Raw genomic sequence first — 27,908 nt, 5'->3', positions numbered from 1 at the left:
AGACACGGGGAGAATGTGCAAACTCCACACAGACAGTGACCCAAGGCCGGAATCGAACCCAGGTCCCTGGCGCTGTGAGGCAGCAGTGCTAACCACTGTGCCACCGTGCTGCCCTCATTCAAGTAGTCATATGAAATCTTATATAGAATCTGAAAGATACATTCCCCTTATAACAGAAGTATGATAATATTCACATATTCTCCAGAGGTTGAGGTCCACTCCAAGGTGCTGGGGTTCAGTAATGAGAACATTACTTATATTCAATACGTTTTTACAGAGAGCAAAATTCTTTACAAAACAATGTACACATCAGTCATGAACTGTATGGTGCTTCAATACAGTTACACACAATTAGGATTAAGCACACAGTCCGAGATGTTTTCCCCGTTACTAGCCCCTTGGTGTACATTGACTGAAAGGCCCTAAGCGGTGGCCTTTCCCCATTGCCCCTTGGCTGTGGCCCCCCAAGCTCGAGTGCCTTCCTCATCATGTAATCCCGGACCTTGGAATGTGTCAGTCTCCAACACTCTGTGGAGGACAATTCATTCCACTGGAAGATCAACAAGTTTCAGGCAGACAAAAGAGCCTCTTTCACCGAGTTGGTGAGCTTCCAGCAGCAGCTGATGTTTGTCTCCGAGTGCGTCCCTGGGAACAGCCCCTCACAGTGCCAGAGACACAGGTTCGATTCCTGACTGTGTGGAGTTTGAAAATTCTCCCCGTGTCTGCGTAGGTTTCCTCCCACAGTTCAAAAGACGCGTTGGTTAGGTGCATTGGCCATGCTAAATTCTCCCTCAGTGTACCCAAACAGGAGCCAGACTGTGGCGACGCAGGGATTTTCACAGTGACTTCATTGCGGTGTTAATGTAAGCCTACTTGTGACTAATAAGTAAATCAACTTTAAACTCATCGAGCACTGAATCCTGCTTCACAGGATAAACCTCGACAAATACCACCTCATCCCTCTCCAGACTGTCTTTGCAAAGGCACTTTCCACAAGGAGGCCTTGATATGACTCACTGGGTCAAATGAATGCAGCATTAATAAGCCAACAGTCTCGTTCTGGATCAGACTATGTTGAAGTGATGCTGACCCCCAGTAGTGAAGGTTTTCAGAAACAGAAAAATGCTGGAAAATCTCAGCGTACGCAAACAGGCGCTGGGGTGTGGCGATTTTCACAGTAACTTCATTGCTAAATTGCCTCTTAGTGTCGGGGGACTAGCTAGGTTAAATACATGGGGTTATTGGGATAGGACCTGCGTGGGATAGTGGTGGGTGCAGACTTGATGGGCTGAATGGCCTCCTTCTGCACTGTAGGGATTCTATGAAGTGTAAAGATAGCTTTGGAGCCATTCGGACATCCCCATTGACGGTTCCTGGCTCAGCTACTCTGTTAATCAATAGATTTGGAAGAAAATTCCCTTGTCTTCTCCTCATCTTGCTTATGCAGGGATGAAAAATTAAGAAGTTGGATTTTTTTTTTGGTAAATTCTATTTTCTCCCTCCTATAAATATGCACGCGTCCATTGATTTATTAATACAACTTCATAAATCACCCCACTGCCAGGTCCCCAAGGGCCACCCATGGCATTATCCTTCAGCCCAAGTCATTAATTAATTTGCAAGCATCACTGATTTTAATTAGGATTGGACCATGATTGTTTCCTAATGTTTCAGTGAGATTGTTAGCGGAACAGCACAAACGCAGTTGGAAATTATGGAGGCCATTGAGTTGCGGCTAGCACACAATTCTGACTGAGCAGACGCTCCCGCTCTTGCCATCTATCGACCTGTTTGACCATGTAATGGACGCGCCTTCTGTGGCCATCGAGTCCTTATCTCGGACTTGAACCCAGAGCTCCTGGCTCAGAAGCAGGGACACTACCCACTGCGCCACGAGGCCTCTGTGGCTATACAACTTAGCATGTCGCTGCTCAGGCTGAGGAGACATCTTACCCTGCCAGAAAAAAACCTCTAGATGGCTGCGATGCTTCTGCAGTTTCATGCGTAGGCCACCAGGAGCTCTACTGAGCAGCAATGCATCCTAAAACTGAGCACTCACCTGCAAGGCACAGGGCGGCACGGTGGCACAGTGGTTAGCACTGCTGCTTCACAACACCAGGGTCCCGGGTTCGATTCCTGGCCTCAGGTGACTGTCCATATGGAGTTTGCGTGTTCTCCCTGCGCCTGCATAAGTTTCCTCCGGGTGTTCTGGTTTCCACGCACACTCCAAAATGTGTAGGTTAGGGGGATTGGCCATGCTAAATTGATGCTTAGTGCCCCAAGATGTGTAGGTTAGGCAGATTAGCCATGGTAAATTGCCCCTTAGTGTCCCAAGATGTGTAGGTTATGGGGATTTGCCATGGTAAATTGACCCTTAGTGTCCCAAGATGTGTGAATTAAGGGATTAGCCATGATAAATTGCCTGTTAGTGTCCCAAGATGTGTAGGCCTAGGAGGATTAATGGAGTGAATACATGGGGTTACAGGGGTAGGATTTGGGTAAGGTTTAAGTAAAGGTGGATTGGTGCACACTTGATTGGCTGAATGGCCTCTCTCTGCACTGAGAGGAACCTATGATAATTTAGGTGTCTCACCCTGGTAGCGCATATCTCTATGCTGAATAATGCTGTCTAAACCAATGTAAACACCTACCTCCCACAGTCAGAAAGACGTACTGGTTAGGGTGCATTGGCCGTGTTAAATTCTCCCTCAGTGTACCCGAACAGGCGATGGGGGATTCTCACAGTAACTTCATTGCAGTGTTAATATGAGAGCCTAATGTGACACTGATAAACAAAATAAGTAAAACACCTGATAGTATAGAAGTAACAATAGTATTTTAGTGATTTCAAAAGTTAATCAAAATCCCAGTTGGCTTCATCACAGGAACTGAGGCTCAGGAAAAAGGTTAATTGAAATTCTGCCTGTTTTTGCTTACGATTACACGATGGAATTGAAAGATCAATTGGGGAGCTTGAGCAGTTTGGGGCCTCGTATCTCGGGGCTGATTTCAGGAAGTACTAGAGTACCGGGATATTGAGAGTGCACGACCAGCCGTAATCATATTGAACGGAGGTACAGGCTCGATGGGCCGAATGGCCTACTCCGGCACCGAAATCCCCCGAAATCTGAGGCCAGAGGACCATTGACAACATCAAAACTGAGATTGACGGATTTACATCCGGGCGACGCGAATTAGGGGGGAATTTTCCCATTCCGCCCGCCACAGGAATCATAGCGGGGGGCGAGGGGGGGTGGACCCATTGATTTTCCGGGATTTTCCGGGAGCGAGCTTGGCTGGAAATTCCCGCCCCGTGGGTCACGGTGGGTTTAACCGAAGACCATTGAAATTCCACGCAGTTCTGTGAAACCTTTTGGCTTTTAGGTGGTTACATCTGTTAAGTGTAGTAACATGTACAAATACTCCCAGGGCTACCTCCAACTCCCAGCCTACTCGCTACAAAACTAAAGACAAATTTGTGAATTAATCCCAGCTGTCCGTGCCGTTCAAAATGTTTCTGGTTCCACTGATGGAAACGCAGTAATTAATTCTTCATTAGTGGGCTAAGAATAATTAAAGGGGCAAAGAGTTCTGCTGAGGAGGAGTTCCATCTGGAATCAGTAACACTGCGCAGTTTACCACTACATCTGTACAGTGTCGTTTTGGTGGAAGACAGGAATTATTCAAACCACATTTACTCTTTCAACCTCTCTCTCTGTCCCACAGACTATGTACATGTTCTACGCCCTGGCAATCGTCTGCGATGATTACTTCGTCCCTTCATTAGACAAGATCTGTGAGGTATGTGCTGCCCGCTGTCTCTCGTTCTCTGGGTTGCGCACAGTCAGTCTCTCCTTTTGTCAGACTTGTAACAATAACTTCTTGCGATGTGTTTGGGGCTTGTAATTAATAATTATGGATTATTGGCAATCATAAAGCAATGGACACGTGCTGGCGGCTTAAGCATTTCCGTAAGGTGGTGGCACAGTGGCACAATGGTTGGCACTGCTGCCTCACAGTGCTAGGGACCCGGGGCGGCATGGTGGCTCAGTGATTCACACTGCTGCCTCACAGCGCCAGGGACCCAGGGCGGCACGGTGGCTCAGTGATTCACACTGCTGCCTCACAGTGCCAGGGACCCGGGGCAGCATGGTGGCTCAGTGATTCACACTGCTGCCTCACAGTGCCAGGGACCCGGGGCGGCATGGTGGCTCAGTGATTCACACTGCTGCCTCACAGCGCCAGGGACCCAGGGCGGCACGGTGGCTCAGTGATTCACACTGCTGCCTCACAGTGCCAGGGACCCGGGGCAGCATGGTGGCACAGTGGTTGGCACTGCTGCCTCACAGTGCCAGGGACCCGGGTTCAATTCCCAGCTTGGGTCACTGTCTGTGCGGAGTCCGCATGTTCTCCCCGTGTCTGCGTGGGTTTCCTCCGGGTGCTCTGGTTTCCTCCCACTGTCGGAAAGACCTGCTGGTTAGGTGCATTGGCCTTGCTAAATTCTCCCTCATTGCTGGAGTGTGGCGATTAGGGGATTTTCACAGTAACTTCATTGCAGTGTTAATGTAAGCCTACTTGTGACACCAATAAGTAAACTTTTTCTAATGTACAAAACTGACACTGTAATGCTGCTGAGCAAAGTTGAGCTTAAACAAAATAACTCATCAGCCGTAAGGGCGTTGAAGACATCAGAAACCATGAGTAGAACCTTGCAGTTCTTTGCCATGACGGCATCTCCCAGTCCCACCAAATGTGACGGATATTTGAAAGGCTCACAGCATTTTCTCAGCTCCATTCTTGCTGAGGCAAGGCCGTAAAACTCCACCCCATATTTATGGTATAAAGAAATTTTAAAAATCTGTAGCACAGTGGTTATCACTGCTGCCTCACAGTGCCAGGGACCCGGGTTCGATTCCCGGCTTGGTCCACTGTCTGTGCGGAGACTGCACGTTCTCGCTGTGTCTGCGTGGGTTTCCTCTGGTTTATAAGAACATAAGAAATAGGAGCAGGAGTAGGCCATCTAGCCCTTCGAGCCTGCCCCGCCATTCAATAAGATCATGGCTGATCTGTCGTGGCTCAGTTCCACATTCCCACCCTCTCCCCATAACCCTTAATCCCCTCGCTGGGTTTTTGCGACTCATGCACAAGGACCCCAAGGTCCCTCTGCACCGTCGCCTGCTGCAGTTTTTCGCCACGTAAGTAATAATCCTTCCTACCATTATTCCTACCAAAGTGGACCACCTCGCACTTGCCAACATTAAATTCCATTTGCCAGTTCCTGGCCCATTCGCCCAGCCTATCTAGATCCTTCTGTAGACTCTCCACACCCTCCGCACAATTTGCCGTTCCACCAATCTTGGTGTCATCAGCAAATTTCGACACCCTACACTCGATTCCCTCCTCCAGATCATCTATATAAATGGTAAATAGCTGAGGCCCTAGCACTGGCCCCTGAGGCACTCCACTAGTCACCATCCGCCAATCGGAATAGCACCCATTGACCCCCACTCTCTGCCTCCTATTTGACAACCAATCCTCTACCCACGCTAACACCCTACCCCCAACTCCATGTCCCCTGGCCTTCTGCAATAACCTCTTGTGAGGTACTTTGTCAAACACCTTCTGAAAATCAAGAAAGACCACATCCACCGGCTCTCCTCTATCCACCGCCCTAGACACATCCTCATAGAACTCCAGTAAATTTGTCAGACACGACTTCCCTTTAATGAAACCGTGCTGCGTCTGCTCTATCAAGCAATTCCCCTCAAGATGCCTCGCTATTTCCTCCTTGATGACGGATTCTAACATTTTACCTACAACAGACGTTAAACTAACCAGCCTATAATTCCCTGCCTTTTGCCTGGCACCCTTCTTAAACAACGGCATAACATTAGCCGCTTTCCAATCTTCCGGCACTTCCCCGGAATCCAGCGACGTCTGGAAAATAACCACCAAGGCATCCACTATCACCTCCGCCATTTCTTTCAGAACCCTCGGATGCATTCCATCCGGTCCTGGGGACTTGTCCACAATCAGCCCCTCCAGTCTGTCGAGCACCGACTCTCTCGTAACAGTAATGTCATTAAGACCCTCCAGTCCTACCACCTTTCCATCTCTAACACCCGGCAAATTATTCACGTCCTCCTCCGTGAAGACAGAAACAAAAAAGTTATTCAGGACCTCAGCCATATCCCCATCCCCTACCACTAAGTCCCCCTTCTCATCCTCTAAGGGACCAACGTTTTTCCTCCCACACTCCAGTGATGTGCGGGTTAGGTGGATTGGCCATGCTAAATTTCCCCTCAATGTCGGGGTGACTGGCAGGGTAAACGTGTTGGGTTACGGGGATAGGGCCTGGGTGGGATTGTTATTGGTGCAGGCTCGAATGGCCTCCTTCTGCACTGTAGGGGTTCCATGAGTCTCTGATTCTATGCCGTGCGCTGCCGGAGAGCGTGGTGGAGGCAGGTTGAATCGAGACATTGAAAAGGGAATTAGATGACTCGAAACAATGTGGAGTGGTGCAGGGGAAAGGCAGGGGAGTGACACGAAGTCATGACGCTCATTTGGAGAGCCAGTGCAGACTCGATGGGCCAAATGGCCTCCTTCTGCACTTTATTAACTCTGTGATTCTGTAAGTTAATGATATTAGTGAGCCACTGTGCTTTCGAAGAAGGTTGTCTAGCCAGCTCTACTATTTAAAGACGTGTTTTAATTGATGGTGTAGATGGGAAATGATTTTGATGACTTCCTCCCTTTGCCAGCTTTGTTACTAGCCGCACCGACCCTCTTGGTCTGATCTGGAGACTGCCCTGGAAGCAGAGAGCAGAGATTATGCGGAATTATACTGAATGCGCAGTACAGCCACAGACCATTCGGCCCACTTGGGCTGTGCTGATGTCCCACACAATTTCCTCAAATTCTATCAACATATCCTTGATATTTCATGTCTATTGTCAGCTAAGTTGATGGTAAATTTGAATTGAACCCTTAACACTTGCCTCAGGGAGAGTTGTACCATTTGTTCCCCTAACCTGTATTATTTTCAGCTGTAATCCTTATTTCCTGTAAACCGCTGGCGAACCACAACCCATCAATTCATATTGCTTCGAGTGTTAGTCCAGCTGATGTTGCCTTGGAGCTGAAGCCTCATATTAACTGTTTCATTTCTGGCATTGCCCTTTGGCTGAGTGTGAAATTCTCCATTCTCGGTGGCGGGGCAGGTCATGCGCGACTGGAGAATCCTGGCCAGCACCATCTCAATAAGGCTTGTATCGCACACAAAGGCCGGAATTTTCCAGCCATTCGCGTCCCACTGCTGCTGCCAGGGAGGACAGAGAATTTGGCACTCAGCCCAAGTTTCCGTCCAATGCAGCGGGACTGGAAAATTCCACCGGTGTGAAGATTCCAGCCAGAATGTAATGGTGTATCAACTCCAGGAGACTTGGCCACAATAAGCTCTGTGCCCACTTCAGTCCTCCCTGAGTGTTAAAGAGATGCGTGGCATCTTTCCCGTTAAGCAATCTGAGTGAAATGAGTTTCGGTGTGCTCTGGGTGCAATTTGGGGCGGCACGGTGGCACAGTGGTTCGCACTGCTGCCCTACAGCGCAGGGACACGGGTTCGATTCCGACCTCGGGTCACTGTCTGTGAGGAGATTGCACATTCTCCCCGTGTCTGCGTGGGTTTCCTCCGGGTGCTCCGGTTTCCTCCGAAGGATGTGCAAATTAGGTTGATTGGCCACGCTAAGTTGTGTCGGGGGGGGATTGGCAGAGTAAATATGTGGGGTTTCGGGAATAGGGCCTGGATGGGATTGTGGTCAATGCAGACTCAGTGGGCCGAATGGCCTCTTCCTGCACCACAGGGACTCTACGATTTTCACTGAAGTTTCTAATGAATGCAAGTCGACAGCAAGGAAACAGGCACGCAGTTTGTGTTTGGATTGATAAAGAATCTCCAAAGAGGGCCGATGAGCCAGATGCTACTTTTTAACACAGGGCTTTGTGTTTCCAAGGGCAGGAACAGTAAACAGGGAAGACTGACTCACAGGTCAGGGAATAATGAGCGTCTGTTCGGGATGAGTGAGCGCTATTGTAATCGCCGTGGCCATGACTGACCGATGGTGTTTATCTCGCTGTGTTTTCTCCTCTTGTAGCGTCTGCACCTGAGTGAAGATGTGGCTGGTGCTACGTTCATGGCAGCTGGCAGCTCAGCCCCCGAGCTCTTCACCTCCATCATAGGTAACTCACCGGAGAGAAAAACAACTAGGCTGCGATTGGTTCATTCTGTTTTGGTCATCGCTGTGATGCGGAGACCCTTCACCAAAATCCCTTTGTTTAGAACATAGAACACTACAGCACAAACAGGCCCTTCGGCCCACAAGTTACGCTGATCATATCCATACCTACCAGGCCATAGAACTATCTGTAACTCCCAATCCCATTAGATCCCATATACTCATCCAGAAGTCTTTTAAAAGACCCCAGCGAGTTCGCCTCTACCACCACCGACAGCAGCCGATTCCACTCACTCACCACCCTCTGAGTGAAAAACTTACCCCCAACATCTCCTCTGTACTTGTTTCCCAGCACCTTAAACCTGTGTCCTCTCGTAGCGACCATTCCAGCCCTGGGAAATAGCCTCCGAGAATCCACCCTATCTATTCCTCTCAACATTTTATAAACCTCTATCAGGCCACCTTTCAACCTTCGTCTCTCCAGGGAGAAGAGCCCTAGCTCCCTCAACCTATCTTCATAAGGCATTATTTACAAACTCTAACAGCAGTGCACAGAGTGCTGTCAGTCAGCAATCTATCTCCGAGGGGTGCCAGAGGAACTGACGCTCCCGCTTCAGTACAAGGCAAAGACTCCCTGACTGGCCCATCAATTGGATCCGTAATCAGGGAGCTCATACTCAATGGCCTGATTGAAGTCATTACAATCGCCACCTTGTCATTCCTCCAGTAAATTGTCTTGACATCCACCTCTGCCCGAGTGACATTTTGTACTCCAGTTAGTCAAACCACAATCATGTACTGTCCCTCTGTGTTCACAAGGAGAGGCTGAGAATTAGATGCATCTTTTCTTAAAGGACTCCTCTTAAACTCCAAGAGTCACCCCTTGTTCTAGAATTATAAGAAGGCCATTGGTCCCTTGTCTGTGTTGGCTCTCCGTAAGAGCAATTTGGCTAATTTTTTAAAAATTCATTTATGGGACCTGGGCATCGCTGGCTTGTCAGCAATGCCCATCCCTAGTTGCCCAAGGGTAGTTGAGAGTTAACCACATTGCTATGTGGAGTCACATGTAGGCCAGGCCAGGCAAGGATGGCAGATCTCCTTCCCTAATCTTCTTTCCCACAGCTCTGAACATTTATTTTTTTTCAGGGTCGGGATTCTCCGACCTCGCCCGGAGCTGGAATATCTGATCCCGCTGTTGTGAATGGAGATTTCGCTGAGTGCCAAATTCTCCATTCTCACTGGGAATGGTACTCGGAAATGTGAGACAGGAGAATTCCAGCCCAGGGAATTAGCCAGTCCCCCTTTGAAAGTCACGACATAATCTGCACCATTAACGCTGCAATGAAGTTAGTGTGAAAATCCCCTAGTCACCACTCTCTGGCACCTGTTCCAGTGCACTGAGGGAGAATTTAGCATGGCCGATGTACCTAACTAGTACTATTGGGAATGATATGACAGCGCATGGTGGCACAGTGACATTTGGACAATATTTAAGCATAACTAGATATGATTCTTAACTGCTAACCTAAATCTATTAGGGCCAATTCAAGAAATATTCCTCTTATAGACTTCAAATCCCTCTTCAAAGTCCGTTAGCAACACAGGTTTATGTGCTTGTACTTGTTAACAGTGCTGGAACTTTTTGAACACCACTGGAGATAGAAAGATCTTTTCAGAGAGAGAGCAAGAGACATCTGTTTGAAACAGCTCTGGTCATCAGTTGCTCTTTATTTATAAAAAGGAAACTAAAGCACTGTATTTCCTTCAAGCTTAGCTCCTCCCATTAATCGCATGACTCTGACGATCAATCTAAACAAACTCCTACTTTGAAACCCCAAGAAAAGCCTAAGTAAACTAAGTAACGATGGCATTAACTCTGTTTAGACAAACATGCTATTAGCTGAAATCAGTCATTATTCTGCATTCTCAACATTTGGGTTGCCTGTTGCCTAAACAAATTGGCACTGTATAAAACAGAGCTGACTTTCAAACATACCCCTTTCAAGAAACATGATAAAAATGCCTTTCTTAAAGGCACAGTATCTACAATAATATATCTACAATGTTCCAAGCAAACCAATCCCATAGACATAATAACTTCTTAACGGGTTTAACACAGCACAGACTAATGCTCACGTGATACTGGAAATGGAGTCCTTTGATTGAAGCCTACAGTTCTCTGGATTCACTCAAAGCATTTTGAAGACAAGACAGATTCCCAAAGCATCAGAGAGATCTGGTCCAGCCCCCAACAACAGCAGGTTTTCACCCTTCAGAAAAGCAAGATCTTGCTTTCAGTTAACCAGCAGAACTTCCAAAGAGAAAAACAGAGAGAGTGAGAGAGACAGAGACTTTTCTTTCCACTTGATGTTTCTAACATTCCAACTTCCAAAACTGAAACTGTAAATGAAATCCCTGTCATCTGACCTGCCCACAGTTCTTTTCCTCCTCCTGACACCTAAGGCTGTGAACACAAATTTTTTTAAAAACCCTTAAAAGTACACCCATCATAACATCACCCTGTTGTGTTTAACATTCGTGCTGATACATCTTTCCCTGTGTGTGCAAGTGGTATTCCAAAGATACCGCACTTCACATTCCTGCTTACTGTTCCCTTTCTATCCTCAGGGGTGTTCATTGCAAAGGGGGACGTTGGGGTCGGAACCATCGTGGGTTCGGCGGTGTTCAACATTCTCTGCATCATTGGAGTGTGCGGACTTTTCTCAGGATTGGTAAGCAGATCCTCTTCGCAGTTTTAACACAGCACAGACTACTGCTCACGTGATACTGGAAATTGAGTCCTTTGGTTGAAGTCTGCATTTCTCTGGATCCAAACGGTTTGAAGACAAGACAGCTTGTCAAAACAGCATGGAGTGTTCGCAGTGCGGTCAGTGTGAGGCATCAAAATACCTGGGTTCTTGGGCTTCTGCCATTGTTGGTAATTGGTTGCGTGGTCAAGTCTTGACAAGATGCACTCTGAAAGAACGAGCACCAGAAAACCGTTGAAGTGTCAATTTGGTGTTTAACACTTGGAAATAGGTAAAAGAGCTTATGTTTCCTCTCCTCACAGGGAATGAGAAGGCTAAATATCGAATATTGCCTTTGTGTTTTACAAATAGTGAGATGATGGGCAGTCATTACAATTGGACACAGTTTCTCCAATTGAGGTTAGGATATGATTATATAATCTGCTCTAGAATCATAGTCATTGAGCCATAGGCACCATGCCCGCCTCAGAATCATGGTGGGCAAGGCTCGCAGAATGCAAGTCTCGGGTGGGATTTTACGAGCCTTGCCCGAGCGAAGCTGTAAAATGCCAGTAATAGAGGTTTACAGCATGGGAATGGGGCCTCCAGCCCAACTTGTCCATGCCATCCAGTTTTTATCATTAAGCTAGTCCCAATTGCCCACGTTTGGCCCATATCCCTCTATACCCATCTTACCAATGTGATTGTCTACATGCTCTTTAAAAGACAAAATTGTACCCGCCTCTAGTACTATCTCTGACAGCTCGTTCCAGACACTCATCACCCTCTGCGTGAAAAAAGTTGCCCCTCTCCACCCTATTCTATCTCTCCCCTCTCACTTTAGATCAAAGGCGTTAGCTGAATGTTGACTGGATTCAACAAATGGTTTCTAAATGAACTTAGTTAAGAGATACCATGCACCAGGTGGGATTGTTAGATGGAGCAAGTGGCTGCTTCGCGCTCACTTATTTCCAAGCATCAGATATTTTACTGTGCGTTGAAGACTTCCATATTGTTGGTCGGCACAGGCTTGGTGGGCTGAAGGGCCTGTTCCTGTGCTGTACTGTTCTTTTCCTTTATTCTGGTGTCAGATATTTTGGGTGCTCCCAGCAAGGTTGATGGCTCCCTCCTACCCACCCCACTCTGAGCTTAGCTGGGATAACTTTCACCCAAATATCCACCAAAGGTACACTTTGCCTCAACCGTGTTGAGGGCATCAAGCAATATGAGGAAGGAGGCCAGGAAAGTGAGGTTAAGATAGATCAGGTTAAATGGTGGATCATGCTTAAGGGGCCCAAGTGGTGTTGAGAGGAATAGATAGGGTGGATTCTCAGAGGCTATTTCCCCGGGTTGAAATGGTCGCTACGAGGGGACACAGATTTAAGGTGTGGGGAGGCAAGTACAGAAGTGATGTTAGGGGTAAGTTTTTCACTCAGAGGGTGGTGAGTGAATGGAATCGGCTGCCGTCAGTGGTGGTGGAGGCGAACTCGCTGGGGTCTTTTAAAAGACTTCTGGATGAGTATATGGGATTTAGTGGGATTGGGGGTTATAGATAGGTCTATGGATTGGTAGGTGTTGATGTGATCGGCGCAACTTGTGGGCCGAAGGGCCTGTTTGTGCTGTAGTGTTCTATGTTCTATGTTTCCTGCTTCTACATCTTAAGGTCTGACGTGCCAGTGTGCACATGCGCAAGTACACTTGGCCCAGGAGTGAGTCTGAAGAGTCTTACTAATTGGCATTTATTTGTTTGGAAATTTTGAAAGTGACAGTGCGATCTCCCGCAGAGATAAACAGATCGAATATAAAGCGACAAACCTCTGCGTACACTGATCCTCAACGCAACTGGAGGTTGTCATGGCTGCGTTTTGCATGAAGGAGAATGGTTCAGTGTTTGGGATGGTCATTCTCGATTCAGGACGTTAATCAAAGTGTTGTTCTAGGAACAAGGTGGCACAATGGTTAGCACTGCTGCCACACAGCGCCAGCGACCCGGGTTCAATTGCAGCCCAGTTCGCTGTCTGTGTGGAGTTTGCACATTCTCCCCGTGTCTGCACGGGTTTCCTTTGGGTGCTTCGGTTTCCTCCCACAGTCCAAAGATGTGCAGGTTAGGTTGATTGGCCATGCTAATTCGCCCCTCAGTGTCCAAAGGTGTGCGGGTTAGGTTGATTGGCCATGCTAAATTGCCCCTTAGTGTCAGGGGGATTAGCAGGGTAAATACGTGGGGGTTATGTGGATAGGGCCTAGGTGGGATTGTTGTCAGTGCAGACTCAACGGGCCAAGTGGCCTCCTTCTGCACTGTAGAGATTCCATAATTCTAATGTTGCCACTTTGCCTGAACTGTAAAATTAAATGGAATTGGTTAAAAAACCTCATGTCTGCATTGCCAAATCCAATGATCGCATGCCTACTAACTGCTCTTTCCGTGAACACCACACTTACCTTCGCACTTCATGTACAACACAACCGGCGATGAGATATCAACATTATCTGTCTTTTGACAGACTCTCTGAATCAGCCTTGTCAACAGACTTTTATATCAAAGTGGAATCATTGTTGAACAATTGTCATTGTGGATGCCATTTGAAAACTGGCCATTTGAGGCAGAGTTTTCCCATCCCACCTGGCATGGTAATCATAGTGGGCGGGTAGTACAGAGGTCCATTGGAGGGATGGAGGATTTTGATTGGGTTTGATTTGATTTAATATTGTCACATGTAATTAGTGTACAGTGAAAAATATTGTTTCTTGCGCACTACACAGACAAAGCACACCATTCATAGAGAAGGAAAGGACAGAGTGCAGAATGTAGTGTTACAGTCATAGCTAGGGTGTAGAGAAAGATCAACTCAATGCGAGGTAGGCCCACTCAAAAGTCTGACAGCAACAGGGAAGAAGCTGTTCTTGAGTCAGTTGGTACGTGACCTCGGACTTTGGTAACTTTTTCCTGATGGAAGAAGGTGGAAGAGAGAATGTCTAGGGTGCGTGGAGTCCTTAATTATTCTGGCTGCTTTGTTAAAGCAGTGGGAAGTGTAGACAGAGTCAATGGATGGGAGACTGGTTTGTGTGATGGATTGGGCTACATTCATGACCTCTTGTAGTTCCTTGCGGTCTTGGGCAGAGTAGGAGCCCATACCAAGCTGTGATACAACCAGAAAGAATGCTTTCTATGGTGTATCTGTAAAAGTTGGTGAGAGTGAGGAGATGATGGGGTGGTGGTAAGTTCACCAGACTATTGATTGAGAGACCCAGCCTAATATTCTACGGGCATGAACTGAAAGCCCACCATTGTTGTAAAAACCCATCTGCTTCAAGGAAGGAAATCTGCCACCCTTACCTGGTCTGGCCGATATGTGACTCCAAAGCCACAGCGATATGATTGATTCTTAACTGCCCTCTGAAGAAGCCAATCCATTCCAGGGAAAACAGGGATGGGCAACAAATGCTGGCTTTGCCCCAGCAAACGCCCACATTTTATGAAAGAATCTTAAATGATGCAGGTAGGGATTTCTGCTTTCTGTTTGATATTAAATGATTTGGATACAGATTTAAGAGAATGATATTATGTTTTGCTGTCACAAATTAGGAGATAGAGGAAACTGAAGTAACAGAGAAAGATAACATGGAACATTTTACAATAAGTTTCTATTGAAGTGGAATTGATAAATGTTTCAAAATGAATAATGGGGGGAATCTTCTGGTCCTACCGCTGTCAGTCAAATTTCCCACTGACTGCACCCCGTGCCTCTGGGAAACCCACAGGAGGTGCACTGTCAGCAGGTCTAGAAGACCTGGGTGACATGGTGTCACAGTGGTTAGCACTGCTGTCTCACAGCGCCAGGGGGCTGGGTTAAATTCCAGCCTGTATGGAGTTTGCACATTCTCCCCATGTCTGCGTGGGTTTCCTCCGGGTGCTTCAGTTTCCTCCCACAGTCCAAAAATGTGCAGGTTAGGTGAATTGGCCATGATAAATTGCCCCTTCGTGTCAGGTAATCAGGAGGGTAAGTATCTGGCGTTACGGGGATGGGGTCTTGATGGGATAGTTGTTGGTACTGGCTTGATGGGCTGAATGGCCTCCTTCTGTAGGAATTCTATGATGATTCTGTTCTATGATTCTAAGATCCTGTCAGCATGAACAGCTGGAAAGTTCCGGCAAATATTAAACGAGGGACTGGGGGAGAGAAATACGATCAACGTAACTTACTCCAATGCAATGGGAATGATAAGCCAAATAGATTCCTTCTGCCTGTAACCTTCAGCACGCTGTGAATCAGAAGGTTGTTTTTTGATTTAAACTCCATTGTAGAGGTTTGATCACATAATTTAAATTGGCACTTCCAGTCCTGCGCTGAGATGATGCTGCAATGTGTCCTGTAGTTTGGATGAAATGAGTTCTCCCTCGATGAACACCAAAGATCCCTTTGTAATTTTACCCCTCAGCCAGTGTTTGAAGAAATGGATCAGTTTGTGCTCTATCTCAGGGTTGTCTGCCAGGCGGGTTGTGTGCATTTGTGATGGCTGCACTCTCCTCAATGCGTGACACTTCCAGGGTATCTCAATGAAACACGTCCTGCAGTAATGATAGGCGCCACATGAATGCAAGCCTTTGTTTCCTTCCTTAAGCTCTGATTCCACAGGATCCATTGAAACCCTAAAGTGCAGAAGGAGGCCATTCAGCCCATTGAGTCTGCACCGACTTTCCCGAGAGCATCTTACCCAGAACCCCCACCCTATCCCCATAACCCTGTGCATTTAACTTGGCCAATCCACCTAACCTCCCCATCTTTGGGAGCAATTTAGCGTGGCCATCGACCTAACTTGCACATCTTTGGACACTAAGGGGCAATTTAGCATGGCCAATCCACCTAACCTGCAGATGTTGGGATACTAAGGGACAATTTATCATGGCCAATCCGCCTAACCTGCAGATGTTGGGATACTAAGGGACAATTTATCATGGCCAATCCGCCTAACCTGCACATCTTTGGAATGTAGGAGGAAACCAGAGCACCTGGAGGAAACCCACATGGACATGGGGAGAATGTGCAGACACTGCACATCGGTCACCCAAGGCTGGAATCAAACCAAGTCCCTGGCGCTGTGAGGCAGCAGTGCTGGCCACTGTGCCGCCCTAGAGTCAGTGACCCTTTGAATTTGCCTACTTGTTATTCTAAGCACGCCTTGCTGTACAACTCTCTCTATCTGTATTGTCTCATTCACTGGAATATTGTTTCTTGCTGTCCTATCCACAAGCATCACCCAGACAAGAACACAAGAAAGGGAAGATGCAGCACTGTAGATGGAATAGCATTGAGAAGGCTTATTACACTTGCCTCCCATTGAAAATAATGGCAGGTAAAGCTCGGAGGCTCAATAAGATACACATAGCTTTCCTCTATAAGGTACACATTGGCCCAGGCAATGTGTAAGCTTTAGCCAGTAAAGTACCTTTGTGAAAACTACCCATTGCATTTTCCTGTTTACTCTCTCCTACTGTTGGCGGTTCCTGCGTGACAAACCCTGGCCTTTTCCCCTTGCCTCTTCAATTTGAAAATAAATGAAAATAATCCTGCTTCCTTCGAGCGAAGCTTATAGCAGCGAGCCTGTTAACCTCACTGTTTTGCGAGCTTAAGAATTCTGGTTGTCACTCGAAGAACACCAGTAACAATGTGAATTGCTCAGAGATAACACGATATTGCACTAGATTAGTTTCCCGCCTCCCCGTCCAGCATCAGATGAGAGGTTTAGATTGCGTGGCCATGCAACTTGCCACATTTCATCTCGAGACCAAATGCAATCTAGCAAGAACACGCAGGGATTTATATAGCTAAGAGGATTTACAAATTAAGGAGGCTAAATTCGATAGCCCCCCAGGAATGGGCACGGGGATTAACCCGTACCTATTGATTGCAATACAGCAGCATGCCAACCTCATCCTACCTGTTTATTTCGGTGACATTAGTGTCCAGACACTGATAACCACACTGCTAATAGGCTGAGGCATCAACAGGTAACCAATATTGCGAGTGGTTAGCACCACTTAATATTAACCTGCCTCTTTCAAAGGGGAGGAAGTCCACTGTGGCTCAGTGGGGATTGGGGGGGCGCGGTTTGCTTCTATTCATATCTGTTCAGCATTGCAGTTGTCCCAATAATGGAGGGATGAGCTCAAAAGGTTTTGGATGCAATGCAATCCACACTCTGCACAATTGTGGCCGCATTATAGAATCCCAACGGGGCAGAAAGAGGCCATTGGGCTTATCAAGGCTGTACTGACAACAATCCCACCCAACCCTACCCCGTCACTCTATGTATTTAACCTGCTAATCTCAGCACGGTGGCACAGTGGTTAGCACTGCTGCCTCACAGCGCCAGGGACCCGGGTTCGGTTCCCGGCTTGGGTCACTCTCCGTGTGGAATTTGCACGTTCTCTCCGTATCTACATGGGTTTCTTCCGGACGCTCCGGTTTCCCGCCGCAGTTCAAAGATGTGTGGGTTAGGTGGATTGACCATGTTAAATTGCCCCTTAGGGTCAGGGACTAGTGAGGGTAAATGCATGGGGTTATGGGGATATGGTCTGGGTGGGATTGTGGTGGGTGCAGACCTAATGGGCCAAATGGCCTCCTCCTGCACTCTAGCAGTCTATGATTCTATGGCAATAAGGGACAATTTAGCATGGCCAATCCAACTAATTCGCATATCTTTGGAGTGCAGGAGAAAACTGGAGCACCTGGAGGAAATGTAGATACAGGGTGGAACATGCAAACTCCACACAGTCACCCGAGACCGGAATTGAACCTGGGTCCCTGGCGCTGTGAGGCAGCAGTGCTAACTACAGTGTCGCCATCTAGAAATTTTGCATCAGGTGCTAAATTTGAGTGAGGATATCCTTACGGAACTGCACATGTTGCATGTATTCATCGCTCAGGCAAAGGAGTTGCTTCTTGAAGACCCAGGCCGGCAGGGCCTCCTGCAGAGACTCCAATTTCCTCCTGCACTTCTCCCTTTTCCAGCAGCTTGCCCTGCTCTGCGTGGCCTCTGTTTTTCCAAGGCAAGCTCATATTGTATCCATTGCTGGGAGCAACTGTTTGGCACATGAGTCTTGAAGTCAGCAGAAACTCCCACCAGCCACACCTGTAACTCTGCAGACATTTGCAACTCAGAACAACTACCAAAAGCATCAAACACTTGTAGAATCACAGCAACATATAGAAAAGATCACGCAGCGATGGACTTGTAAGTAGTTGATTAGTTATTTCAGTAGCACTGGTGGGGAATCCTTCCATTTGCTGGATGTACATTCAGCTATGCATAGTTAAGAGTGGGCATCTGCTGGAAAGTTGAGCTCCAAAGAGGCTCCACTGTCATGTTGCTCGCTGGTAGACCACTGAGTCTGCTCCACATGCTCCCAGTGGACACTCAATGCACACAATAGCGCCCTCACCAATATCGCATCCAGTGCAAACAGCCTCACGTATGTTTACGTGCACCATTTTAGAACATGTGTGGCACTGAAAAAATCAATACAAACAATCTGATGCTGGGAAGACAGTGGTGTAGTGGTATTATCACTGGATTAGCAATGCAGAGACCTAGGGTAATGCTCTTGGGGCTTGGGTTCGAATCCCAGCACGGCGGTTGGTGGAATTTGAATTCAGTAAAAATCTAGGATTGAATGCAACAATAATCCAGAATTACAAGTCTGATGATGACCATTGTCGATTATTTTAAGAATCCATCTCATTCACTGATGTCGTTTGGGGAAGGAAATCTGCTGTCCTTACCCTGGTCTGGCCTACATGTGACTACAGATCCACAGCAATGTGGTTGACTCTTAAGGGGCAGCACAATGGTTAGCATTGCTGCCTCACACTACCAGGGATTCAGGTGCAAATGCAGCCTCTGGTGACTGTGTGGAGTTTGCACGTTCTCCTCGTGTCTGCATGGGTTTCCTCCCACATTCCAAAGATTGGCCCTGCTAAAATGGTTGGGTAGATTGTCAATGCTAAATTGCCCCTTAGTGTCGGGGGATAGCAAGGTAAATACATGAGGTTACAGGTGGGATAGTAGTCGGTGAAGGCTCGATGGGCTGAATTGCCTCCTTCTGCACTGTGGAGATTTGACGATTCTAATCCCAAATATTTTGGTGGTCTTTGAAATGCGGAATTATTAGATATTGTTGGAATGAGATCTAATGGCTACTTTGCACAAGATAACAAAAGCTGCTATAGAACATAGAACATAGAACATTACAGCGCAGAACAGGCCCTTCGGCCCACGATGTTGCGCCGACCAGTTACAAAAACAATGACCCACTAGCCATAGAACTATACCAATCCCTTTTCGTCCATAAACCTATCCAGAGATCTCTTAAACGCCCCCAAACTAGACGCATCTACAACTGCAGCAGGCAGGGCATTCCAATCCCTCACCACCCGCTGGGTAAAGAACCTACCCCTGACATCCGTCCTGTAGCTACCCCCCCTTAATTTAAAGTCATGCCCCCTTGTGCTAGCTTTCTCCATCCGAGGAAAAAGGCTATCACTATCCACCCTATCTAAACCCCTAATCATCTTATATGTTTCAATAAGATCCCCTCTTAGCCGCCTTCTTCCCAACGAAAACAACCCTAGATCCCTCAGTCTCTCCTCATAGGACCTCCCCACCATACCAGGCAACATCCTAGTAAACCTCCTCTGCACCCTCTCCAACGCCTCCACATCCTTCTTGTAATGCGGGGACCAGAACTGCACACAGTACTCCAAATGCGGCCGCACTAGAGTAGTGTACAGTTGCAACATTACACTGCGACTCCTAAATTCAATCCCCCTACCAATAAACGCCAAGACACCGTACGCCTTCTTGACAACCTTATCTACTTGATTCCCAACTTTCAGGGATCTATGTACACACACACCTAGATCCCTCTGTTCATCCACACTATTCAAAGTCCTCCCGTTAGCCCTATACTCGACACATCTGTTGCTCCTACCAAAGTGAATTACCTCACACTTCTCCGCATTAAATTCCATCCGCCACCTCTCGGCCCAGCTCTGCAACCTATCTAAGTCTCCCTGCAGACTATGACACCCTTCCTCACAATCTACCACACCTCCAACTTTGGTGTCATCAGCAAATTTACTAATCCACCCAACTATACCCTCATCCAGATCATTAATAAAAATTACAAACAACAGTGGCCCCAAAACAGATCCCTGAGGCACACCACTCGTAACTGCACTCCATGATGAATATTTACCATCCACCACCACCCTCTGTCTCCTATCTGATAGCCAATTCCTGATCCAACTTCCTAGATTACCCACAATCCCATACATCTGCATTTTCTGCAGAAGCCTACCATGGTGAACCTTATCGAACGCCTTACTAAAATCCATGTATACCACGTCAACTGCCTTACCCCCATCCACCTCTTTGGTCACCTTCTCAAAAAACTCAATAAGGTTAGTAAGGCACGACCTACCTGCTACAAAACCATGCTGACTATTTCTAATCAATTCATTACACTCCAAATAACTATAAATCCTATCCCTAATAATTTTTTCTAAAACCTTGCCCACAACAGAAGTAAGACTCACCGGTCTATAATTCCCGGCAAAGTCTCTGTTCCCCTTCTTAAACAATGGGACAACATTCGCTATCCTCCAATCCTCCGGGACTACACCAGAGACCAATGACGACCTGAAGATCTGAGCCAGAGGCTCTGCAATCACCTCTCTAGCCTCCCAGAGAATCCTAGGGTAGATCCCATCCGGACCAGGGGACTTATCTATTTTCAGCCCCTCAAGAATTTCCAGCACATCCTCTTTATCAACCGTAATACTTTCTATTTTACACCCCTGCGACCCAATGTCCTCCTCAGCTATATTCATGTCCCCCTGCGTGAACACCGAAGAGAAATATTGGTTCAATACTTCTCCAATCTCCTCCGGTTCCACACACAACTTCCCCCTGCTGTCTGTAACTGGCCCTAATCTTGCCCTGACCAACCTTCTGTTCTTGACATACTTATAGAACGCCTTAGGATTCTCCTTAATCCTATCAGCCAAAGTCTTCTCATGTCCTCTTTTAGCCCTTCTCAACTCACTCTTCAACTCCCTCCTAGCCAATCTAAAGCTTTCTAATGCACTATCTGAGCCCTCCAATCTCATCCGAACATAAGCCTCCTTTTTCTTTTTAACCATCGACTCAACTCTTTTAGTGCACCACGGTTCCCTAGATCTACCAAATCCACCATGCCTGACAGGGACATACCTATCAAGGACTCGCAGTAGCTGCTCCTTGAAAAAATTCCACATTTCAGATGTTCCCAGTCCCTGCAATCCCCTAATCCAATCCATGCTTCCTAATTCACTCCTGATAGCCTCATAATCGCCCTTACCCCAGCTAAAATTGCTGACCCGAGGTTCACGCCTATCTCTTCCCATCACTAAGGTGAACGTAACCGAATTGTGGTCACTATCACCAAAATGCACACCAACTTCCAAGTCTAGCACCTGGTCTGGCTCATTTCCCAGCACCAAATCCAATATAGCCTCACCTCTAGTTGGCCTGTCTACATACTGAGACAAAAAACCTTCCTGCACGCTTTGTACAAACACTGACCCCTCTAGCGAGCTAGAACTATAGCAACTCCAATCAATATTCGTAAAGTTAAAGTCCCCCATAACAATTACCCTATTACTTTCACTCCTAACCAGGATTGTCTCCGCAATCCTTTCCTCAACCTCTCTAGAACTTTTAGGAGGTCTATAAAAGACTCCCAACAGGGTGACCTCTCCTCTCCTATTTCTAATCTCCGCCCATACTACCTCAACTGACAAGTCCTCATCAAACTTTCTCTCCGACACTGTGATACAGTCCTTGACTAGCAATGCTACCCCACCCCCCCTTCTACCTTCTTCTCTACTCCGACTAAAGCATTTGTACCCCGGAACCTGCAACATCCATTCCTGACCCTGCTCTATCCAAGTCTCAGAAATGGCCACAACATCAAAGTCCCAGGTACTGATCCACGCTATCTCGAATCTTCCAGCACCACTCAGATCTTTCCTACCAACTTTAGATCTCGACTGTAAAAATAATTGAGAAATGTGGCGACTGTTATTAGCTCAAGATTCATATCATAGAATCATAGAATCAGTGCAGAAGGAGGCCATTTGGCCCATTGAGTCTGCACCGACCACAATCCCACCCAGACCCTATACCCAAAACCCCACGCATGTAACCTAGTTAGTCCCCCTGACACTAAGGGGCAATAAGAACATAAGAAATAGGAGCAGGAGTAGGCCATCTAGCCCTTCGAGCCTGCCCCGCCATTCAATAAGATCATGGCTGATCTGAAGTGGATCAGTTCCACTTTCCCGCTTTCTCCCCATCACCCTTAATTCCCTTGTCTATCAGAAACCTATCTACCCGTGACTTAAATATATTTAGCGAGGTAGCCTCCACCACTTCAACGGGCAGAGAATTCCAGAGATTCACCACCCTTTGAGTGAAGAAGTTCCTCCTCAACACCGATCTGAACTGCCACCCCCCCCGCTTATCTTGAGGCTGTGCCCTCTAGTCCTGCTATCCTTTCTAAACGGGAAGAATCTCTCTACTTCTACCCTATCCACCCTCTTCAATGTAGCATGGCCAATCCACCTAAGCCATATCTAATAATAAAACACTGAATTTACTCGAGCAATTCTATTAACAATTTTAATTTAACCACGCGGGCAACCATTTTACTCTGTGATTTCTGCCCATTAACTGGAAAATGAAATGATATTTTATCCTATGCAAACACTGTCATTATCATCCCTTCAGCCACTGTATTAAAGCTTGATTATTAGTCTCACAAATAGATGTACATTAACACTGTAACGAAGTTACTGTGAAAATCCCCTAGTCACCACAGTTCAGCCAGCGCCTATTCTGGTACACTGAGGGCCAATGCACTGAACAAGCAGGTCTTTGGACTGAGGGAGAAAACTGGAGCACCTGGAGGAAACCCACACAGACGCGGGGAGAAGGTGCAAACTACACACAGACAGTCACCCAAGCCGGGAATCGAACCCGGATCCCTGGCACTGTGAGGTAGCAGTGCTAACCACTGTGCCACTGTGCTGCCAATGTCACAATGTGTTAGCTGTCCTCTTTTTAAAAGAATAGTGAGGAAGACACTGGTGTGTTCCTTCTTTCATTGCCACGTGATCCTTTGTCACTGTGATGTCACATTGTGTCACTGAATGTGCCTGTCACTTTAAAGAAAAATCCCATGTTACTTCAATTGATTTACAAATAATAAAAGCTTATTAAAAATGTGGAATCTAATGCCTTTGGCTGTACCCCAACACTTGATTGATCCTCAGTGAAAATAGTTCCACTGGGCGACGGCCACTGGTTCAAATCCCACTACCGCAGATGGTGGAATTTAAATTCAATAAAAAATATCTGGGATTAAGAATGTACTGATGAAACCATTGTCGATTGTCGGGAAAACCCATCTGGTTCGCTAATGTTCTTCAGGGAAGGAAATCTGCCATCCTTACCCAGTCTGGCCTACACGTGACTCCAGAGCCACAGCAATGTGGTTGACTCTCAACTGCCCTCGGGCAACTCGGGATAGGCAATAACTGCTGATACAGCCAGTGACGCCCGTGTCCCATGAATGAATTTTAAAAAAAAGAACCTTTTGAAGCTCTTAGCTGAATTGGTGACCTGCTGTTTAACCAGTGAACCTGTGCAGAGCCCTGGCTGTTCAGAGCAGACAGTCAAACAGAAGGCGCATCACCTTTTCTGAAGCAGAAATTGATTTTCAGTTAGGGTCCAGCACTCACGGACCACCCACTCCCAGTTCTTTAATGGAATCACTGACTGACTAAACTTCTGGCAGGGCTGCGCTAGACACTGTTGATGTGAATAAACGTGCTGCAGACAAATTGGCTGCTACATTTCCCACATTACAACAGTATGGGTGGCACGGTGGCACAGTGGTTAGCATTGCTGCCTCACAGTGTCAGGGACCCAGGTTCCATTCCTGGCTTGAGTCACTGTCTGTGTGGTATCCGCACATTCTCCCCCTGTCTGCATGGGTTCCCTCCAGATGCTCCAGTTTCCTCTCACAGCCCCAAGATGCGCAGGTTAGGTGGATTGGCCAGGCTAAATTGCCCCTTAGTGTACAAACATAGTGCGGGTTGGGTTGTTGGCCATGTTAAGTTGACCCTTATTGTCCACAGATGTGTAGATTCAGGGGATTAGCGAGGCAAGTACGTGGATTTTCTGGGAATGAGGCAACAGGTTGGTCTGTGTAAGATGCTTTGTCGGAGTATTGGGGCAGACTTGATGGGCCAAATGGCCTCCCCTGCACTGTATGGATTCTGCGATTCTATGACTACCCCTCAAGAAGTACAACGTTGGCCACAAAACATTTTGCTGGCTCCCGAGGCCACAAAAGGCGCTATATAAATGCAAGTTGCTATTTTCCCAATCTGCAGCGTCCCACGGGAGCGTAGCCATCACTGCTGAAATGTCTTTGACAGTCACAGCAGAAATCTGAACAAAGAAATCATTTTAAATCTGAAGTACCTGCCTGCCTCCCCTGCACGCACGCACACACACACACACACACACACACACACACACGCACGCACACACACACACACACACACACACACACACACCGTAGTAGTGTTCCCGTTTAAGCCATTGACTGTCGATTTTGATTCAGAACCATTGTGGAGATACAGGAAATGGGACACATTGCTCACTTAATTATTCCACAGCATTAACCCAAACTGTAAAATCTATCACATTAATAACTTGCATCTCGTTTTCTAACACTTTTGATCTTTGAAATCCTCCAAGTTGCGTACATGATCAGGAAAAATTAACTGTGAGGTTGTCTTCTTGATAACACATACGTGAGATCTTTAAAAATATTAACAAACACGGAACACTCTGCTGCCAATGACCAGAAAGTGGATTCTACAAGCTCGGAGGTTGAATGAACTCGCATGGAAATGATTCCAAAGCAATTCAGTTTGTCCATAATTTCCCACTGATTGTCAGCAAAAGTAATGAACATAAAATAATTAACATTGATGCATAAATACACATGGAATGCAAAAGCAAAGAAGTGTTGTTAAATTCATGCATTCAAGATACAGGCTATTTTCTAAAATTCATTTATGGGATGTGCCAGCAATTTTTGCCCATCCCTGATTGTCCTGGAACTGAATGGCTCATTCAGCTATTTCAGAGAACATAAGAACTAGGAGCAGGAGTAGGCCATCTGACCCCCCGAGCCTGCTCCGCCATTCAATAAGATCATGGCTGATCTTTTCGTGGACTCAGCTCCACTTACCCGCCTGCTCACCATAACCCTTAATTCCTTTACTGTTCAAAAATTTATCTGTCCTTGCCTTAAAAACATTCAATGAGGTAGCGTCAACTGCTCCACTGGGCAGAGAATTCCACAGATTTACAACCCTTTGGGTGAAGAAGTTCCTCCTCAACTCAGTCCTAAATCTGCTCCGCTTTATTTTGGGGTTATGCCCCTAAGTTCTGATTTCACCTGCCAATGGAAGCAACCTCCCTTTATAATTTTATATGTTTCTATAAGATCCACCCACATTCTTCTAAATCCCAATGAGTATAGTCACAGCCTAGCCCCTCAACTCCAGAATCAAGCTAGAGACTCTCCTCTGCATCCTCTCCAGTGCCGATATATCCTTTAAAGAAGGTATTTAAGAGTCAATCTCATTGCTTTGGGTCTGGAATAAGGTCCTCAAACTGGGTAAGGACGGCAGACTTCCTCCCCTAAAGGGCATTAGTGTACAAAGTGGATTTTTTCCGACAATGGTTTTGTGGTCCTCATTCGGCTTTTAATTCCGGATTTTTATTGGATTCAAATTCCACCATTTACCGCGGTGGGATTTGAACTCAGCTCCCTAGAGCAATATCCTGGGACTCGGGATTACTAGTTCAGTGACAATGCCATTATGTCACTGTCTCCCTTTGTGGTTAAACTGCAAGTGTTTCATTGCACGCAATGCAGGGCATCCCATTCAGTAGGAACAGTGGAAAAGGTGAAGTAGAAATTGATCAAGGATGATGGCGAATGAATGTTTATAGTTACAGAGAAGGAATTGGAAAAATTGAACCCCCCCTTTGTTGGAACAGAAAAAAATGAATGTCCAAAGATGTGCAGGTTAGGTGGATTGGCCATGGTAAATTGCCCCTTAGTGTCCAAAGATGTGCAGGTTAGGTCGATGGCCATGCTAAATTGCTCCCAAAGATGGGGAGGTTAGGTGGATTGGTCATGATAAATTGCCCCTTAGAATCAAAAGATGTGCAGGTTAGGTAGATTGGCCACGCTAAATTGCTGCTTAGTGTCCAAAGATGAGTAGGTTAAGTGGATTGGCCATTCTAAATTGCCCCTCAGTGACCAAAGGTGTATAGGTTAGATGGATTGGCCACACTAAATTGCCCCTTAGCATCCCAAGATGTGCAAGTTAGGTGGATTGCCCATGCTCAATGCACAGGGTAAAGGGGATAGGATGGAGTGGAGGGCCTGGTGAGATGCTGTTTTGGAGAGTCAATTTAGACTTGATGGGCCGAATGGCCTTTTTCTGCACTGTAGGGATTTGATAAAAGTAGTGTCAAGAAAGCCATCACAATTGTGAACATTGTTGAAGGACAAACAGTGATTGTTGATGCTGCTTGGTAGCTGAATAACGAGGGGGTATTTAAGTTCAAAAGAACATAGAGAAAGCTTTTCATACCAAGAATTACTGCAATACGAATACTTTACTACAAATGGTTGTTGAGACGTTGACAAAAGCATTGTCTAAAAGGAGTTAGAGTATTTGAAAAGAGAGACAATAATCAAATTCAGAGAATACTGGGTGGCACAGTGATTAGCACTGCAGCCTCATGGCACCTGGGACCCGGGTTTGATTCCCAGCTTGGGTCACTGCCTGTGCGATGTTTGCACATTCTCCCCGTGTCTGCGCGGGTTTCCTCCAGGTGCTCAGGTTTCCTCCCGCAGTCAGAAAGACGTGTTAGTTATGCCAAATTCTCCCTCGGTGTACCCGAAAAGGCGCCGAAATGTGGCGACTCAGGGATTTTCACAGTAACTTCATTGCAGCGTTAATGTAAGTGCACTTGTAACACTAAGAAATAAACTAAGCTAATAGGAAGGGCAGATATATGGGATTAGTGAGTAGTCTAGTGGCCTCCTCTTGTCCTGTTGGTGTCTGTTGAGCTGTACACAGTAGGTGGAATTTTACAATGTTTTTTTCTAAGTGTTCAGCTAGTGTGAAAACAGGAGAATTCCTGATCTGTTTTTCGGGCGAGTTTTCACACTGAATATTAAGCACTCAGTCTTTGAAATAGACTGTATCCAGCCACTTCAGGCAGCAGGCAGGAGCTAATTCACCAAACAGTCAGCAACTCCGATCGGAACTGGCAGTTCATAGCATCCCTATAGTGCAGAAGAAGGCCATTTGGCCCATCGAGTCTGGACTGACAAGAATCCCACCCAGGCCCTATCCCTGTGACCCCTGCTAATCTCCCTGACACTCGGGGGCAATATAGCATGGGCAATCAATCTTTGGAGTGCGGGAGGAAACCGGAGCACCCGGAGGAAACCCACGCAGACATGGGGAGAACGTGCAAACTCCACACAGACAGTGACCCGAGCCTGGGATTGAACCTGGATCCCTGGCACTGTGAGGCAGCAGTGCTAACCACTGTGCCACGGCACGGTTGCACAATTATTGACAGTAACGGACCACTCATTTGTCGCAACCTCATTCTGACGATCGTTTGTGTGGCTGTATCGAAATGGTGGTCAGCGCTCAGTCTGCCACCTGCCCATGTATAGGACCTACTGCTCCAGACAGCTGCTATTGCCCACGTTGGA

At 46.8% G+C, this 27,908-nt stretch overlaps 1 protein-coding gene across 1 annotated transcript in view; it reads left to right on the top strand.

The window, feature by feature from the left end:
• Window positions 1-27,908, top strand: part of slc24a3 (solute carrier family 24 member 3) — a 344,477-nt gene that overhangs the window by 246,816 nt on the left and 69,753 nt on the right. The window contains exons 4-6 of the mRNA XM_080200075.1: window positions 3,727-3,801; window positions 8,151-8,235; window positions 10,860-10,963. Of these exons, the coding sequence (XP_080056201.1) occupies window positions 3,727-3,801; window positions 8,151-8,235; window positions 10,860-10,963 (264 nt within the window). The remainder of the gene's footprint in view (window positions 1-3,726; window positions 3,802-8,150; window positions 8,236-10,859; window positions 10,964-27,908) is intronic.

The sequence above is a fragment of the Carcharhinus amblyrhynchos genome, chromosome 12, assembly GCF_965287045.1.
Source record: "Carcharhinus amblyrhynchos chromosome 12, sCarAmb.v2.hapA, whole genome shotgun sequence".
NCBI lineage: Eukaryota > Metazoa > Chordata > Chondrichthyes > Carcharhiniformes > Carcharhinidae > Carcharhinus > Carcharhinus amblyrhynchos.
Note: the sequence above shows the minus strand (reverse complement) of the source record. Positions and strands in the feature narration are given on the sequence as shown.